The sequence below is a fragment of the Haliotis asinina genome, chromosome 16, assembly GCF_037392515.1.
Source record: "Haliotis asinina isolate JCU_RB_2024 chromosome 16, JCU_Hal_asi_v2, whole genome shotgun sequence".
Taxonomy (NCBI): Eukaryota; Metazoa; Mollusca; class Gastropoda; order Lepetellida; family Haliotidae; genus Haliotis; species Haliotis asinina.
The window spans coordinates 15888439-15904517 of NC_090295.1; the positions used below are offsets into that span (position 1 = coordinate 15888439).

At 38.5% G+C, this 16079-nt stretch overlaps 1 protein-coding gene across 2 annotated transcripts in view; it reads right to left on the minus strand.

The window, feature by feature from the left end:
- The window catches only part of LOC137267912 (ATP-dependent translocase ABCB1-like), a 168631-nt gene extending 156770 nt beyond the window's left edge, over nt 1-11861 (minus strand). The window contains exon 1 of one of the 2 annotated variants that reach the window (XM_067802355.1): nt 11546-11861. In XM_067802355.1, coding sequence (XP_067658456.1) covers nt 11546-11637 — 92 coding nt within the window. In that variant the 5' untranslated portion in view covers nt 11638-11861. Of the gene's footprint in view, nt 1-6928; nt 7135-11545 lie in introns of those variants that run through there. The other variant, XM_067802356.1, reaches the window with a different exon arrangement.
- Between the last annotated feature and the right edge of the window lie 4218 nt (nt 11862-16079).

A 16079-nucleotide genomic window follows, 5' to 3' on the forward strand; every position in this document is an offset into this window, starting at 1 on the left:
TTAAGTAAAATTGTATTTCTTAACTAAGAGAATATTATTTGTTTTTAATTTTTGTTACAATATTTTTTTTCATGCTGGAGAGGTACATTGGTACAACTGTCACTTTTATTACTTCACTGGAAATGATAGCAAAAGGTCTTTTAAGAATCTTGCATCCTTTAGTAGAAAGGTAGAAAGGTAATAAAATAAATAATACTATAATCAATAATAAATAATTATACCTAACTGACATATCAGATTCATGTGGGTTGAAAGCAAAACCAGGCATGCTTAGACAGCACTATCGACATGTCATGGCAGAGCAATAACATGGCACTAAGTTAGTTTCTTGGCCCTCCTTTACGATGGTTTTTTTTTTTTTTTCTTTTTTTTATAAAAAAAATATATTCTCTAGTGAGATTCGTCTGAAAGTGATTACTTGTATCGTAATTCATATAAAAGTTTTTTCAACATCCAGAGAGTTTGGAAAAAAAGACAACAACAAATGCTACGTTTTGGCCACACCCTGGTCTGGCATTATTCAGTCTTGGAACATAAAAACTTACAAGCTCAAAGTTTTCATGAGCTTGTATGCTATTCTTCATGTAACTGGAATGAATATTGAAACATACATTTAGTCCAGATTTGATGTAATGCTTCTTAGAAATCACCAGCTCTTGGGGGAGGTTACCAATGTTTCATGACTGTGCCAAAGTGTTGTTTATTAAGATGGACAAATTATTAAGATGGACAAGGTTAGTTGATACATGGTTATTTGGAAAATCAGCTTCATATTAAATTGCACTCTTGTTTGCAGGATGTGAATGGTTTAGGGCATTTTCCTAAGTTTGTTAAGACCTTTACCACATTTTGAAACAACTTTAATATGTTTTTGATGACATTAGTAAGAACTCCAGAAACGGAAATAGATCAGATTTCGTGTCATGTCATCTAGGGATATGTTCTCTGATATATTATACAAAGATTACTATCATCATTGTTTAAGAAGCAATGATGTCCAGGTGTAATTTTATTGACAAAAGTTTTGAACTTTTGAGATATTCTTCACATCTTATGTCCATTAGTAATTATCTTTGAAGAAACCTAGTTAATTGTTTTGGTAACTGTGGATCCTCTGTTCATAGATTTCCAGAGATTGTTTGTGGAATATGGGTCAGTGCACAGGTGCAGAGTGTATCTTGGATCTTCTTTGTGTTATAGTGGTGTTACATACCTGAGCATAAAATCCGGCAGTTCATAAAGTTCAGTATTGAGGAAGTTTATAAATTATGATTCCACAACAAAGTACAGAAAGAAAATAACTTGAAAAGTGTGATTAAAAAAAAATATATTTCCATATATTCAGTGTCATTTTAGGATGGTGTACAGATTTGAAGAGGGAAATTTTACTGAGATTTGCTGAAGATTAGCTGCTGAATATTTGCTTCTGGGTATGTTCAGATACATGGAAATATTTTTTCTGCTTTGTTAGTCAAGGTATAAACTCATGATTTCACCTAAATGACTGAACTAAATTTGAACATCAAATAAAAGATCGAACTGAAGGCTCCTCGCTCAGTGTTGACAATCTATTTATAGATACCAAAACGATCAGCAGCTTGAACATGTGGTTGTGTTCACGGTTATCATAAAATTACGATGGGAATCTAGGAATAAAAAAACAACAACAACATACTTCAGTTTCACTTCCCTGCTAGAATCTTAGACGGACGTGAAATGCCAGGTAGATTAATCATTTCGAAAGAAAATACGCCTCCTACATGCAGCCGCTGGCCGAGACGATTTTTCATCGGGCATGTAACTCATTTTCACTCGCTAATTACAGTATGTCAAATAAGATACATTAAATAATATACGCAAATCTCGGCTCTTTAAATATCATTTATAAACAGCTGATACCAAAGTACCACAAGCAGAATTCATCAACACCGTTCTCAATGTACATAAGTTTCACCGGCGGTGACGCCATTGTCAGAGGTTGTCCCCCTAAACGTCAAAAAACGAAGTGGGCGGGGCTTATCGCCCCTTACTGGATCGGTCTATTGGCACTGCTCATATTAATTTTGAAAAAAAAGGCTAGGGTACTTTCTGTTCACGTTTCTGATACTGTCGCACAAACGTATTTCATCTTCAGCTCGGTGATGTTAATGCACATGTCACACCCTACGATTAACATAAATGTACAGCATTTTTTACTTTTATCCCTTTGTGAGCGTGTCATACATGTACACGTTATTTACCCGCTCAATAAACCTATGGTCAAACTGAAGGAAGCGTCGGTACAGATTAAAAGCGCTATAAAATATTTCTCCAGCAATAAATCTTACATTCTGTTGACAACCATATATCGTACATGTGTACATAGCTGTTACATCAACCCGGTGAATATAAGTATCAGCGTTACGAACCACTCCCGAAGGTATTTGAAATTTAAAAGGAAATAATATAAGCGACAAGGCTGAGATGTGTATATATAATATATAATACCCACATCTTCATTTCTTGTACATGCAGAAGGTAATATTACAGCCTGCATTCATGTCGCCTTGTGCCCTAGGCCTGGAGTGAGTGAGTGAGTGAGTGAGTGAGTGAGTGAGTGAGTGAGCATGGTTTAATGCGAACTGTGATTGAGAAGGCGTCAGGGTATTTTTCATAAAAGAATGTTATACCCTCGATCATCGAGGATGAGTTTCCAGTATATAAAAAGGGGGTGAATGGGTAGCCTAATGGTTAAAGCGTTCGCTCGTTCGACTGAAGATCCGGGTTCGATTCCCCAGATGGGCACAATGCGTGAAACCCATTTCTGGTGTACCCCGGCGTGATGTTGCTGGAATATTGCTAAAAGCGGTGTAAAACCACACTCACTCAATTACTATTTACATATTGTGATAGGGATGGATATGTTCAACACTGTATATATATTTACACGGTATAATAATTCTCTGTCGAAAGTGACATGAAGAGGCTCGTTGTTTCTGCTTGTATACAATGCCTGGGAGTTGAATATGGCAGAATAAAATAAACGTCAAGCTATGAAACGGCAAAGTCATAAACGAAGTCATAAAATGTTCTGGAAAGCTCCAAAGAACAGTATTTTTACGGCTCGCGCTGGTATCAATAGACAGATCAATAGATAGATAGATACATGATGGATTATAAGAACAGTATACATTGGTAATAATGCTAATTTATACATGTATATACAACACAGATATGAGACACAAGGAAAAAACGAGGGTCAGTGCTAAGCCTGTACGTTTATATTTCTCTGTTGTCGGCTGATATGATGTTGCCTCTATTTGTTCTTTCATTTTGTTTTCGTGCCTGTATTCCCGACTGATTATACTGTGTTTCGTTGGTTTCAGTCAGTCTGAATAAATAAAACAGTGTATACAAACTGGTTTAATCCAATAAGAGACACTTTGAACAAAGTCACTCGTCGTTAGTGAGTTGGGTTTTATTAGATATTACACAGTGAGTGAGTATTGCTTTACGCCGCTTTTAGCAATATTCCAACAATATCACGGAGGGGGACACCAGAAATGGTCTTCACACATAGTACCCATGTGTTAACTTCGGCGTGACGAGCGGAAGCTTTAACCACTAGTCATCCCCATTGCCCATCACCCGACATTGGGACCGAGGGTACTAATACAGTGGTACAACCCCTACTTACAGGTCATTTGATATCGGTGAAATGCTCCTGATAACGGCGTACAATAGATAAAAGCTGGACTAATGCGAATGACCTGTGTACATTTCACTGTTATCCTGTTTTCTGGTATGTTAAAAGCATGTATCAACACACGTTGATAATAACCACGTAGATAATTAACTCCGTAATATTAGTTTATATTCATTGATGCATCCTTTTGTTAAAAAAATGAATGAATGGACAATGCTTTTCGCCGCATCAGCTATTCCGAAGCTATTCGCAGCGAGAACCAGAAACTATACAAAATAAGTTAGGGATATTGGTATTTTTATGATTGATATTTCAATTTCATCAGATTGTCAGTGAATAAATAGATCATTATTCAAAATTTCAAAATTTACATATATCTCTAATTATTTTTGTACAGCATCAAAATGGTTGATATCAGAGACAATTTAAAGATGAGTTATACTGACAATGCAAAACACAGACAATTTTGCAAGAAGCTATATCTTTTCCAAAAGACTAATCTCTTTTAAATATGATCAAATTTTACGTCAAGTCGAGATTGACAAAAGGCTGTACACATTGCTATAGAGGTTTATATAATTAGCATCTTTCTTAATTACTTTTCATGAGAATACCAAGTGGATACAGGGAGGGTGGTGTAGCCAAGTGGTTAAAACGTTCGCCCGTCACGCCAAAGACCCGGGTTCGAGCGTCCATAAGTGGGTGCAATGTGTGAAACCAATCTTTTTGTTTCCCGGCTGTTATATTGCTGGAATGTTGCTGAAAGCGGGGAAAACCTAAACCGACTCACTCACGTTTGAGATACAAGTCCAGGTATGGTGGTTTGAAAACACTGTCAAAGAAGGAGGTGGGGATGGTTCGGATGGAGTCTGCAGTCATTTGTGCACCCCCGAATGGTGCACTGGAAATTGTAAGCTGAATGTAAACAAAACACAGACTAAACAATTTACGATTGTAACTAGTTTGCTGGAAATATACAAAATGTTCTCATTTTCTGTCTTGACATGATTATTCCAAACGTCGCGACAGTAGTTTCGTGTTTAATATATTTTCAGTCGTGAACTTTTTCATGGAGATTACATCAGAAAATATAGACGCTCACCCTCCCACCATCGCACGTATTATCCACATGTGTATGCTTAACTTTATTGGCGACAGATTATAAATCAGCTTCTTACCTTATCTGTGCTGTAGTCCTAAACTCGGTCGAAATGACACTGTTATCATCACTACAGCTTCGGGTATTTGGCCTACATTTCAGATTGTATTTCACTTGAACTACGAGTCAGATTCTTCTTTCTTGTGTGTGTGTGAAGCATATGTGTAATTTTACGACACGTTGGTTTAAATGTACGAACAACGCAGATCGTTTTTATTTTGCTTTTGTGAAACCCATGAGCATTTGTATAGTATCTACAAACCCGACATCATAATTTGAGTGAAACATGGTTCTAAACCTCGCTTATAGGGTCAGCGTGGTTCACAAGACGGGGTCACGCGTGCCATTTCGTGTTTAAGCATGAGAAAAACGGAATAGACCACGGCTGACCGAATTACAAACGGACAGGTTAAATTTTCTACATGAGAATTATTGGGTTTTTTTCCAGCGTATCTGAATACTGACAAAATAATTATTTGTTTTTTGCCTTCTGGAATATTCCAACTGTAATACCAATCAAAAGTTTAGACTCACTTAAAGCACTCACTATATGTAGTACGATGATCAAGCATCAAATTTGCTGAAAAGGATGTGTAAACATCGTGAACAGCTGTGTTCGCTAATTTTCATTGACTTTCAGACAGACAGATATTTATTCAGTAATAGGCCAGTGGCCCAAAATACAAACATAGGTATAATTAGAACTTACATGCGTTTACCTAAAGACATCAGAATTTCTTATTTTCCCAACGTTATATATTCACTGACTTTCATCATTTTTTTTAACTCATGATAATAATTGACGTTCCGAATTTATTTTACAATCCACCAATGCGTTTGTAAACAGTACTTTTTAACAGTATGGAATATTTTGCAAAATCTGTTTTGAACAGTCTTCAGTTTGACTGAAGTAAGGGGTTACATTTACACCAGTGACTTTTGATGGGTAGCATATATGACAGCGAAGTGTAAAAAAATAAGCCTGAACTAGACAATCCAGTGATTGACATGGTGAGAATCGATCTACACCCTGATCTTCACTGGTCCGAGAATGGCATAATGTTATGTTGGCAACGAACACAGAGCATTGTGTTGAATGTACAATAGTTGGGAAGCAGCCATCATGTTAAATTACAGATTGTGATGACATCACGCATTTGTTGTGGCACTTAATTCTCAGCCAAGAATTCGCTGAAAATATCAAACGTGCATCTTTTACAGTTAAAATGATGATTTACCTATAAACAACGATTTACCCTTACGATGAAGGCAAGCTATCGTTGATTTCGGGATTCGTTGATTCCCCGATTGTCATCGCACAACAGATTCTACACTAGGGAACCACATGCAGCTGTTCTCCAATTGGAGATTTATTCTAACCTTTGAAAGGTGAGCAACGGTACAGTGGATTATGTAATATTAATCAACATCAAACATTAAGACATTTCTTTTTTTCATTTGGATTTTTACCGAACATTTCATTTTACTTTCTGGCATATGTTTTATATGAAAGGCTTCAAATTTCGGCCTATTTAAACATGGTGGAATGGTTCTTTAACAACCATGATACCGTGTGACGCAGCAGTTCGTGTTTTATCTCTCAAGTCGATACTCACGAATGACACAATATCTTATGCATTCTAGGAATGTCAGTCTAAGCGTACTGCTAACATAGGTTTCATGACCATTTTTACCAGCATGGAAAATCATCCTGAAAATGAAACTATACAGCATCTCCATTTGCAGCACAAACATCCTGAAACACCCGAATCCAGTCAGCTCCTAAAAATGACTTCATACACCGTGCCATATGTACAATAGGAGACAGCACGATGTGGTTCATGAACGGGTTGTTCTTAATATTCCCTAACCATGATATACATGTGATATCCCGCATGTGTACAACATATTCCCAAAACATGGTATGAAAGTGGTATCCTGTATGTACTCATAAAATTCCCTATAAATGTTATGCAATATGGTATGGCCGCTGAAGCATTTGGAAGAATAATAATTAATTATCGACCACGTCATCATTTCTATATCTCACTCTACATATCCAACGAATATCAAAATTCTCTTACCCATCTTTCTTATCCTCTGCGGCAGGGAAGAACATGGTGTTGACGTCGGTTTTGCTTCCTTGATATAACTCTTATTCCGTAACAAGCCCGAGCTACGTATTTCGCGGGGTAGGAGGACCTCCAACTCTCCTTGGTCGATCAATAAAAACTAGGTGCGTTGTAACTTCACATCCACTACTCGCGACAAGTGTTTTCCTTCCCAGAATAAACCAACCTCGGGTCGCCAGTATCGGGTAGATATCATGTCGTGCTGGGACACGTGGGTATTCTATATATACCCCACCTTTCGTAGTTGACATTCCTATTGCAACTTACATCATGCATGAATTTGAGACCTCGTTTACCCGGACGACTGTTTCCCAGGAAATCGATGGGATGCATACTTTCGGAATATTACATTCATAGGGCTGGAAGAACGAGCCTGGCAACCTTCAGATATATGAATTTCTAAAGCCTTTTTGACCTGTACCAATACATTATCTTATCAGTTTTTTGTATGCGAAGCTTCTGTATCTCGAAAACGAACATAATCGAGAAAGTTAAATGCAAAAGAGTAAAGCCACGATGTCACATTGTTGTCTAAGTCATGAACAACTTGTCATTTTTGTGCCAATATTGTGGTCTGAATAACGGTTTTTTCAGAACTGTGATTTGAAAATTTCCAAAACAAGATTAGCTGAATTGATTTAGAAAAGTGAAATCTGAAATTCGAGACCTCCCTCGCCCTCCGTTTAGATTTGGAAGGTTCGTCTTGACGCGACATCTGATACTGACACAGCGGCGGATGTCAGCGTAAACGATCTGATCTTAATGAGATTGTTTTTCTACCTAGCAACAACCTATTGGTGTGTGTTTTTCTGTGTCTCCCATATACTGCCCGCCTTTAATTTTCAAATTAAAATATTATCTCATTTTCGCGCCACTGTGGAAATGCATAGTATTACTCTTACACACTCAGTTTAGGTCAGCTTGACCTTTCTTCACCTTCATTCATAAAATACTTATTTCGCTCGCATTGCATCATAAATCGTATCAAACATTGTCATCAAGTCATTTTACTATATCATAAAATAGGTCTGTTACACAGTTTGTGGAAGGAATGTATTTTTCACCTCAGAGGTTGAACATGAGACACTCCCCAAAACTGAATGACCTAAAGCTATTGCCAATCAAGTAATGTCTCATTTTCTCAAATGACCTAGACTGAAGAAGACGATGTCACTCATAGGGACTGAAGAAATCCGGTTTAGACAATGTGCCGGATTGCTGGTGATAAATGTGCAAGCCACGGACTGGACTGAGATTTTATACCGGTGTTGACAACTTGCTTGATTGAGCAGATGCCGGTTTTGACAGCTTTCATTGTATAATAATTTGGTTTGTCCAAGCTATATGCTGTTTCTGTTAGTCGGACTGTTTGAAACTCATCCATACACTACTTCTAATAAATAACGAGAATCGACACATCAGCACCTTTTCCCATAGTGGATGGTTCAGTAACCAACTTATACCACGGGTCTGCCGTCACATGACGTTCAACTGTTCACAGACATAAATAATCCTGCACACGCAACCCTTTTCCTCTCAAACGATCACGTCCTAGCAGGTGTGGAGAACATTTTGGACAGTGGAGAGGAGGACTTCTACCAAACTGCAGTCGCCGATGAGTTCCATGTATCATTTTAAATGTGACGCCTTTATTTCAGAAAGATCTATTTTTATCCTAAATCAGTTTCTACAATGGTCGAATCTAAAAAAAATGGCCACGTTCTCATGCCTTCTCAAATCTAAAAGAACAAACACTTAATGTAACTTTGCAAAATATATCACAACTGTAACTGTTTCTAACAAGGCTCCCAATGCAATCTAATTAGTTTTTTTCCAATTAGTTATAACACATCTTTGTATATGTTGTATAAACGTCGGTGTATATGCCTGCTAACCTGGCATTTATTGTATTTATTTGCATTTAATTGTCTCACGTACCATCGATGGTGGATTTTGAGAATAAAGATGATGATGATGGTGATGATTATGATAAAATCCCTCCAACATCGTTGGCAAACGTGGACTAATACGGATAAGGTGATTAAGTTAAAACAATATTTATCACTTGGTCTCTTTAGTTTTCTTTGTGAGGATGAGAGAAAACAACTCAAATCCAATCAGTTTGTTCTTTCTGAGGTTATATACAACACTGGAGTATTGGATCTTAGTTTGGATGTCATCTGTTTCACAATAATATGGAATCAGGGATACAAACCACGCGTACTGAAATACGGATTCACTCTAGACTAATGAAATAACACTCACACACACACGCGCGCGCGCGCAAGCCCAAAAGAACACGTGGCTTGATATCAGTAATGGCGAACCACCCTTCACACGCATATATACCCCCTCCGTACAAAAAGCAAACAATGTACTCTATTCAGCTTCAAGCCTTGTTTGGAAAGGATCATGATGTTATGTCATTAAGAACTGACCGAATTTGGATCGATTTCAATGTTTGCAGCGGTCGAGATTACAGTCTTGTTACATCGTAAACTGTGTTTATTTATAAAGCTGTATACTCAGGTACAAGTCAGCAACTAGGACGTACACCAATACCTACAATGGTCTTAGTGTTCAGAAGTCATAAATATTGATGAGTGGGCGGAGCTTATGTGATTACCTCACATTCACGGCACAGTATCTTCCCCCGAACTAATGGAGGCAGTGGACGAAGAAGCTTCTTCGTCTGTCATCCCCGTGACAATACGACGGCTACAATGTGCATGTTAGATACATGTAGATGTGTTTACGCCCATCACTGATGAGATGTTTTGTATGGATAGATAACAAAACAGCGTCCTGAACATTCTCATAGAGTGCGTCGCGTTTTGTGCCCATGTGGGGAATCGAACCCGGACCTTCGGCGTGAGGATCGAACGCTTCAACCGCTACCCCACTGCCCCGTACATATAACTTAGATACCATGAACAAAGAGGTAAACTGATTCTTAATTCTACTACGATATCAACGATAACACAAATTTCATATCGATAATAACAAATAAGTCTTCCTCTCGACGATATTTCCGATTATCGATCATGTTAGCCAGCCCTTCAGGAAACTAGTCCCCTGTTTGTCCTGCTTGTGGGGATCAACTGGTTAATTACAGATGTTGGGATGTGCCCTTCAGGAATGCTTCTCACAAAAGACGACCATGCATGCTTGTTGAAAGAGGCGACTAACGGAGTCGGGTGGTCAAGCTCGCTCACTTGATTTGCAAATCGATGCCAATGCTTTTGATCACTGGATTGTCTGATCCAGACTCGATTATTTATAGACCGACGCCACACAGACGGAATACAGCTAATTGCACTATTTGGGGCGGTCTATTGACCTAAACTGATAAGAGCATGATCTCACCGGCCATGACAGTGTTTCTATTCATAGATAAACCTATGACTTCATCCTTGATGCAATGGTGTTGAGGTTGTTGAGTTCATAGGTTTTAACGTATAATATGTAAAATGTGTTATCACAGACGTTGATTAGAATTTGTTTGTAAATCTGAAACTTTTACCATTGAAGAGAATTCAATATAAAAACAGGCTTCATGTCGCCTCCAACTGAAGGTGATCACTACACCAGGGACGAGTTGGGTAGTTGTAGTAGACGTAGAAGCTGTAGTGGTGGTGTTGGTGGTAGTAGCGATGGTAGTTGTTGATTTTGTGTGACTATGTGTTTCCCTTTCACCAGTAGTAGTAGAAGTAGTAGTAGTAGTAGTAGTAGTAGTAGTAGTAGTAGTAGTAGTGGTAGTAGCAGCAGCAGCAACAGTAGTAGTAGTAGTAGTAGTAGTAGTAGTAGTAGTAGTGTGTGTAATCTCAGTTAACAGCTGCAAATGTGACCTCTTTGAGTCTCTTCTCATGAATTAACTGATAACCTTCTTGAATGTTTCTTTTTGTTTGAAGAATAAGTATACGTGAAGGTGACGGGATTCACTGATAACACGAACATAGGAACATGCTGATAAAGTAGCCATGACAACAAGGAGGTCTCTCATGCGTTGTTAAACGTACCATTGCAGTTGATAATAATAAATAATATAAAATAATAATAATAATATGATTAAAGTGTATGTGTATCACAAACATGGATATTAATTGCCTATTTTGATTATTGTCAATTCAAGTATTGTATGCAATATTTCAATGAATAATATTAGCATTGATAGTGGAAAATACTACATAACTTCTTGTTAGAATACCAAGCTTATGTGGATTTACGTGAAAGGTTTATTCCTGGGAAATACTACTCCGACTTTAGCTAAATCTATTTTTTAAATGTCCAGTGATAACAGTGATGTTGTAAGAAAGTTGGCTATGTCTGTTGAGAATTCTGTGCAACTGAGAACAAATCTGTTACTGTCCAGCCAATAAGTATTGTGGTTGCTGTATACACCTGTTGTGTCATGTTGCGATGGCCTACGTCTCTCTTGTTAAATAAACCACTTACAGATAATTTGAATCTATCAAACAATATAATAGAAAACATTTCAATTAGCTGATTATGAACACGTACGCTTACACACTCACGCACACACGAACGCAAATCTCATAAAATTCTTACTTTTTCTTTGTTTCCGTTTCAGACTTGTTACTGTCCTGGATGTCTACTGACTCCAGATTCTGCTCGGTGGTCACCGTGTACGATTTGCCCATCTTAAATCTCAGGTATCCAGTAAAGTCAGCGGAGTATCAAGTCACCTTTGACGAGACTGTAGTCGACAAATTACACAACCACTCTCGGGCAGTATTTTTCAATCTGGTTACCTCTTTCTACCATGTGTTGAGATCTCAACACACTAGCAATCATTAACGCTATTTCACATTATCTTACTGATAATAAAGACTGACATATTGACCTGGACTTATCGTTAATGTTTAGACTTTAAACTTCCTCTTCACCCACAAAAGCTGAAACAATGACAAATACCGAAACTTGATTCCACGTCCCCGTTCAAGTTTCGGAATTGACCTGGGTCATGATTTGACTCTCAGTTATCAACATCACGATGTGATCGATTATAACTCAGTTATAAATGACGACAGGTTTGTTTGAAGATATATGAAAATTTTATGGTTGCACTTCTGTTATTGTTATATTCCGATAAATCGGGCGAGCGCGATGTAGCACTTTGTTAAAACGTTCACACGCCACACCTTAATACCCGCGTTATGTTTCACATGTGGCTGCAATGTGACCCAGTTTTGTATATAGTACCAGTTGTTAAGATAGTATAGCCCAGTGGTTAAAGCTTTCGCTCGAATACCCGGGTTCGACTCCCAATGTGGGTACAATGTTTCTGGTGTACTACGCCGTGATATTACTGAAATAATTGCTAAATGCCGCATATTGACCGACTCACTCAAACTATTATTTGGAACTATACGGTGAAAACCTGCTGATACCAGGGCGCTGACTAGGGGTCATTCACAAGTTTAGCAAAACGAAAACAAGGGTGTTGTTTCAAACAACAAATAATTTACCGTGATTTGGCTGAAGAGTAATGCAGTTTCATGACATGACAGCGTATACTGGAAGAAAGGAATAGTCAAAGAGATGTATTAGATATCCACACATACTTCGTTACTACGAACGACTCACTTGGTGAATTAACTTTCCAGAATCGTTTTCGTGTTGTCTTTGAGCGTCAGCTTCGAACAATAATATATTTATTGACATAGTACTACAATTGTAAAATGCAGATTGTTTCCCGAACTAAACTGTATATTATTTTATATATTCACACTCCATTCATGTTAGTATGCAAAACCGAATACAAATTGTTGGTAACGGTTATGAGCGTGCACATAAAATATACTGACTCAATATTAATACTTCATGATTTATATTCGTAAACAAATACATGTATATGACATGTTATAGTAGTCAGTTTTCGGGTATCATACTATAATTCCACAAGTATCGATCCTAGAAAACAGCAGTTACAGCAGCACATGGAAGTCAATCCAAACATCATGCTCCCAGCAATAGTGCGAAAGCATGTTTTTTACGCGCCCCTGGTCACGTGATCGTATCATTTGCACGTGCTTTCGATTGAACGATTGAGCGTCAAGGTCACGTGATCTGAATTCAGTCGCACACATCTGGGATGCCCTTGGTGGAGGTCTGTGCACTCTCAGGAACCACTCCTAGAATTTGCAGAAACAATGGCGCCGACTCCCCAATAATGTGTTTACAGGTATCAGACAGCTCGTGAGGCTGAACACACCTGAAACACCAGATTTGGTTTCTTTTGACTTGACTCTTTATTTACCCCTTTTAATGAGAAATTCTGTCACCTCATGGGACCGGTTTTTGGCATAGTGATTATTCTCCGTTCATCCTGTCGACCTTAATCAATAAATGATAACATCTACCACATTCTTGTCTTCTTTCATTTCTATATTATTTAATATATGATTGTGAATTTTGACTTAGTAGACAAATATTCTTGCTTATTACTGGCGATAAATTTGGGATAGATTAACATCTGCTGAAAGTTTGCTTGTGGGACTTGGCGAGATTTCTTTTTTGTTTTATTCTCAAGTCACCACTATCATGGCTATATAAAACTTTCAGAAATGAAATGGGACACACGCGATCGTGGGCACAAGCTTCACAATGCCGTGGTAATGATGGACTGCCGCGGAAAACAAAGACATTCAGTGAAAGATTTTACTACCGCTCCTCACTCTCTATTTTACAGCCGCTTCCAAAATCCAGGTAATGGCAGTGATACTGTTTTGTGTGCATATAACTTGAACATAAGTTTCTGCCCAAAATCACAGCCACCCCCCAGCACGCACACAGAAGCACGCATGCAGTATAACATGGAAGTGTCCCTAAGCCAGGTATGAGCTCGGTTTATTACTGATTTGCAAAAACACCCAATGTATTTAAGATGAACTGTTAGTAATAACATCATTGTGTTTAACAAAAATACAATTAAATTAGAAATAGTATCATAAAAAAGACCCTTTCATACGAGGGGATATAAAGAAATACATGTATTGAGCCTCATCCGCACAATGATATGAACTTTTTTTTCATGTTATATTTTTCTACATAATATCTTTCAACCTAAAGCAAATTGGTTTGCTATCTTCCAGCCTCACAATCCCCATTTTGTTTGACTTTTATCTTGGTACCTCTATTTGCGCAAAATCTAGATCTGCAATCAATGCACCACATCGATGGGAAACACAATATGCAAGAAACATTTTGTGTGTTTGAGACAGGTAGAAGTCCGCCAGAATTAAACTCAAAGTGCGCAAAAAGCAATTTGAAACTATAATCGCTCGTAAAAGTGACTACCCCCTTCATGTTTACTGACAGAGCTTGTTTTGGAGACACTTCACACACCCTTTCAGATGACGTAATCATACGGACACAACTGATTCTAATGTTTTCACTATTCATAAATGATGCCAAGGGTTCAAACTATACGATGAATGGTCACACAAGTGTCAGTTCCCGTTATATTGTAAACAGTGCCAGCTTGAATAGTTGGACAAAATGTGTTTTGATAGATCAAAATGGGGATGTCCTTGAAAAACAGTCCTTGGCTAAATATAAATCAAGCAATCCAAATCTTTGCTGTTGATTATGACCGGAATTCATCCAATACCATTCTGAAGATATTTTATATGATATTATCTGAGGACATACCATTATCCAAGAGGTACCAAATGATATGTCGTTTTCATTTTTTTGGCAATTATTTTCCAAATATTATATCACAATGCGTTGTGATGACTGATATCTCGAGAACAACATTACCCACATATGTGACACTTTGGAAATGGCTTTGCTAGGGATCCCTTCAAAAATAAAATGGAAATTTTACTAACGTTCGAAATCGAGAATATAGTTAGGCTCACTACTTTTTGATATCCCTTCGTAGCTGAATCGGCACCCGTGGCGAGCCACCTCCTCGTGGTGGGTGCTGGGTAACGCCAAGAGCTCGCCTACACCCCCGTTGTGGACCCGGGGGTATGTTTGGTCCACCAACCTGTTAGCCGTGGGTTGCGGCCCTGTGTCGGTGGAGGAGGGATCCTGGTGGTTGAGGGCAATAGGGGCCTGGAACCGTGTTCCTATTGCCTAACACACCACTTTGGCCCTGACTTCACCTAGACGGGTGGTAGAACGGGCCCGGTTCTATCAATCGGCTGGTCACGCCAAGCCCTGTGCATGGTGACTTTTTTTGCACATTGTATTTGTTATTGGGTATTGGCACTTTTGACATCTATTGCATAAATTATAGTTTATATTATACTGCCTAGAGTCTTATGCCAGAAGGCGGTGGCTCATGGGCCAATCTGGTGATGTTGACCTCTGAATAATGTATGTCTTCAATTTCTTGCCAAGGTCCGGACCAGTCTGGCATCAAATTGGTTGACAAAATACAGCTATTCAAGTCATATTCTCCGGAGTATAACACCCCTGTATCCCTGGTGTCAGCACCTTGGATACCCGGTGCTTATTGACACCGTCCTTGTTGACGCTCCATGGCGGGTGGGGAGCAGGGGTGCCGAACCAATCCTTTTCACTATGTCTCAAAAACTCGCTGGTTCCAAGAGACGTCACTCAGATGCAAGTTCCTCAGATGATGACCATAACTCTACTGTAGATTCATGGGCTCGATTTATTGTAATTGAAGCTGCGGACCATACTCCCTTAAAATTGAACCCGTTCGCCATTTCTAAGGCTATTAATGGATGTTGTGGTGAGGTTAACAATGTTACTCGCCTCCGTTCTGGATCTTTGCTTGTTGAATGTTCTAGAAAGCAGCAATCTGTGAACCTTTTATCCATCAAACAATTTGCCAATGTTCCAGTGGTGGTTACTGTACACAAAACACTGAATTCCTGTCGTGGAATCGTCCGTGATCGCGCTCGTTGTCTCTCCGACATGAGTGAAGATGAGATTGTCACTGAAATGAAACATCAAGGGGTCACGGCTGTGAAACGTTTCACTAGAAAACAAAATGATTCTATCATTAAGACCCACACTTATCTTTTTACGTTTTCTCTTTCCAAACTCCCTACATGTGTTAAAGCTGGATACTTCAATATCGGAGTGGACGTATATGTCCCAA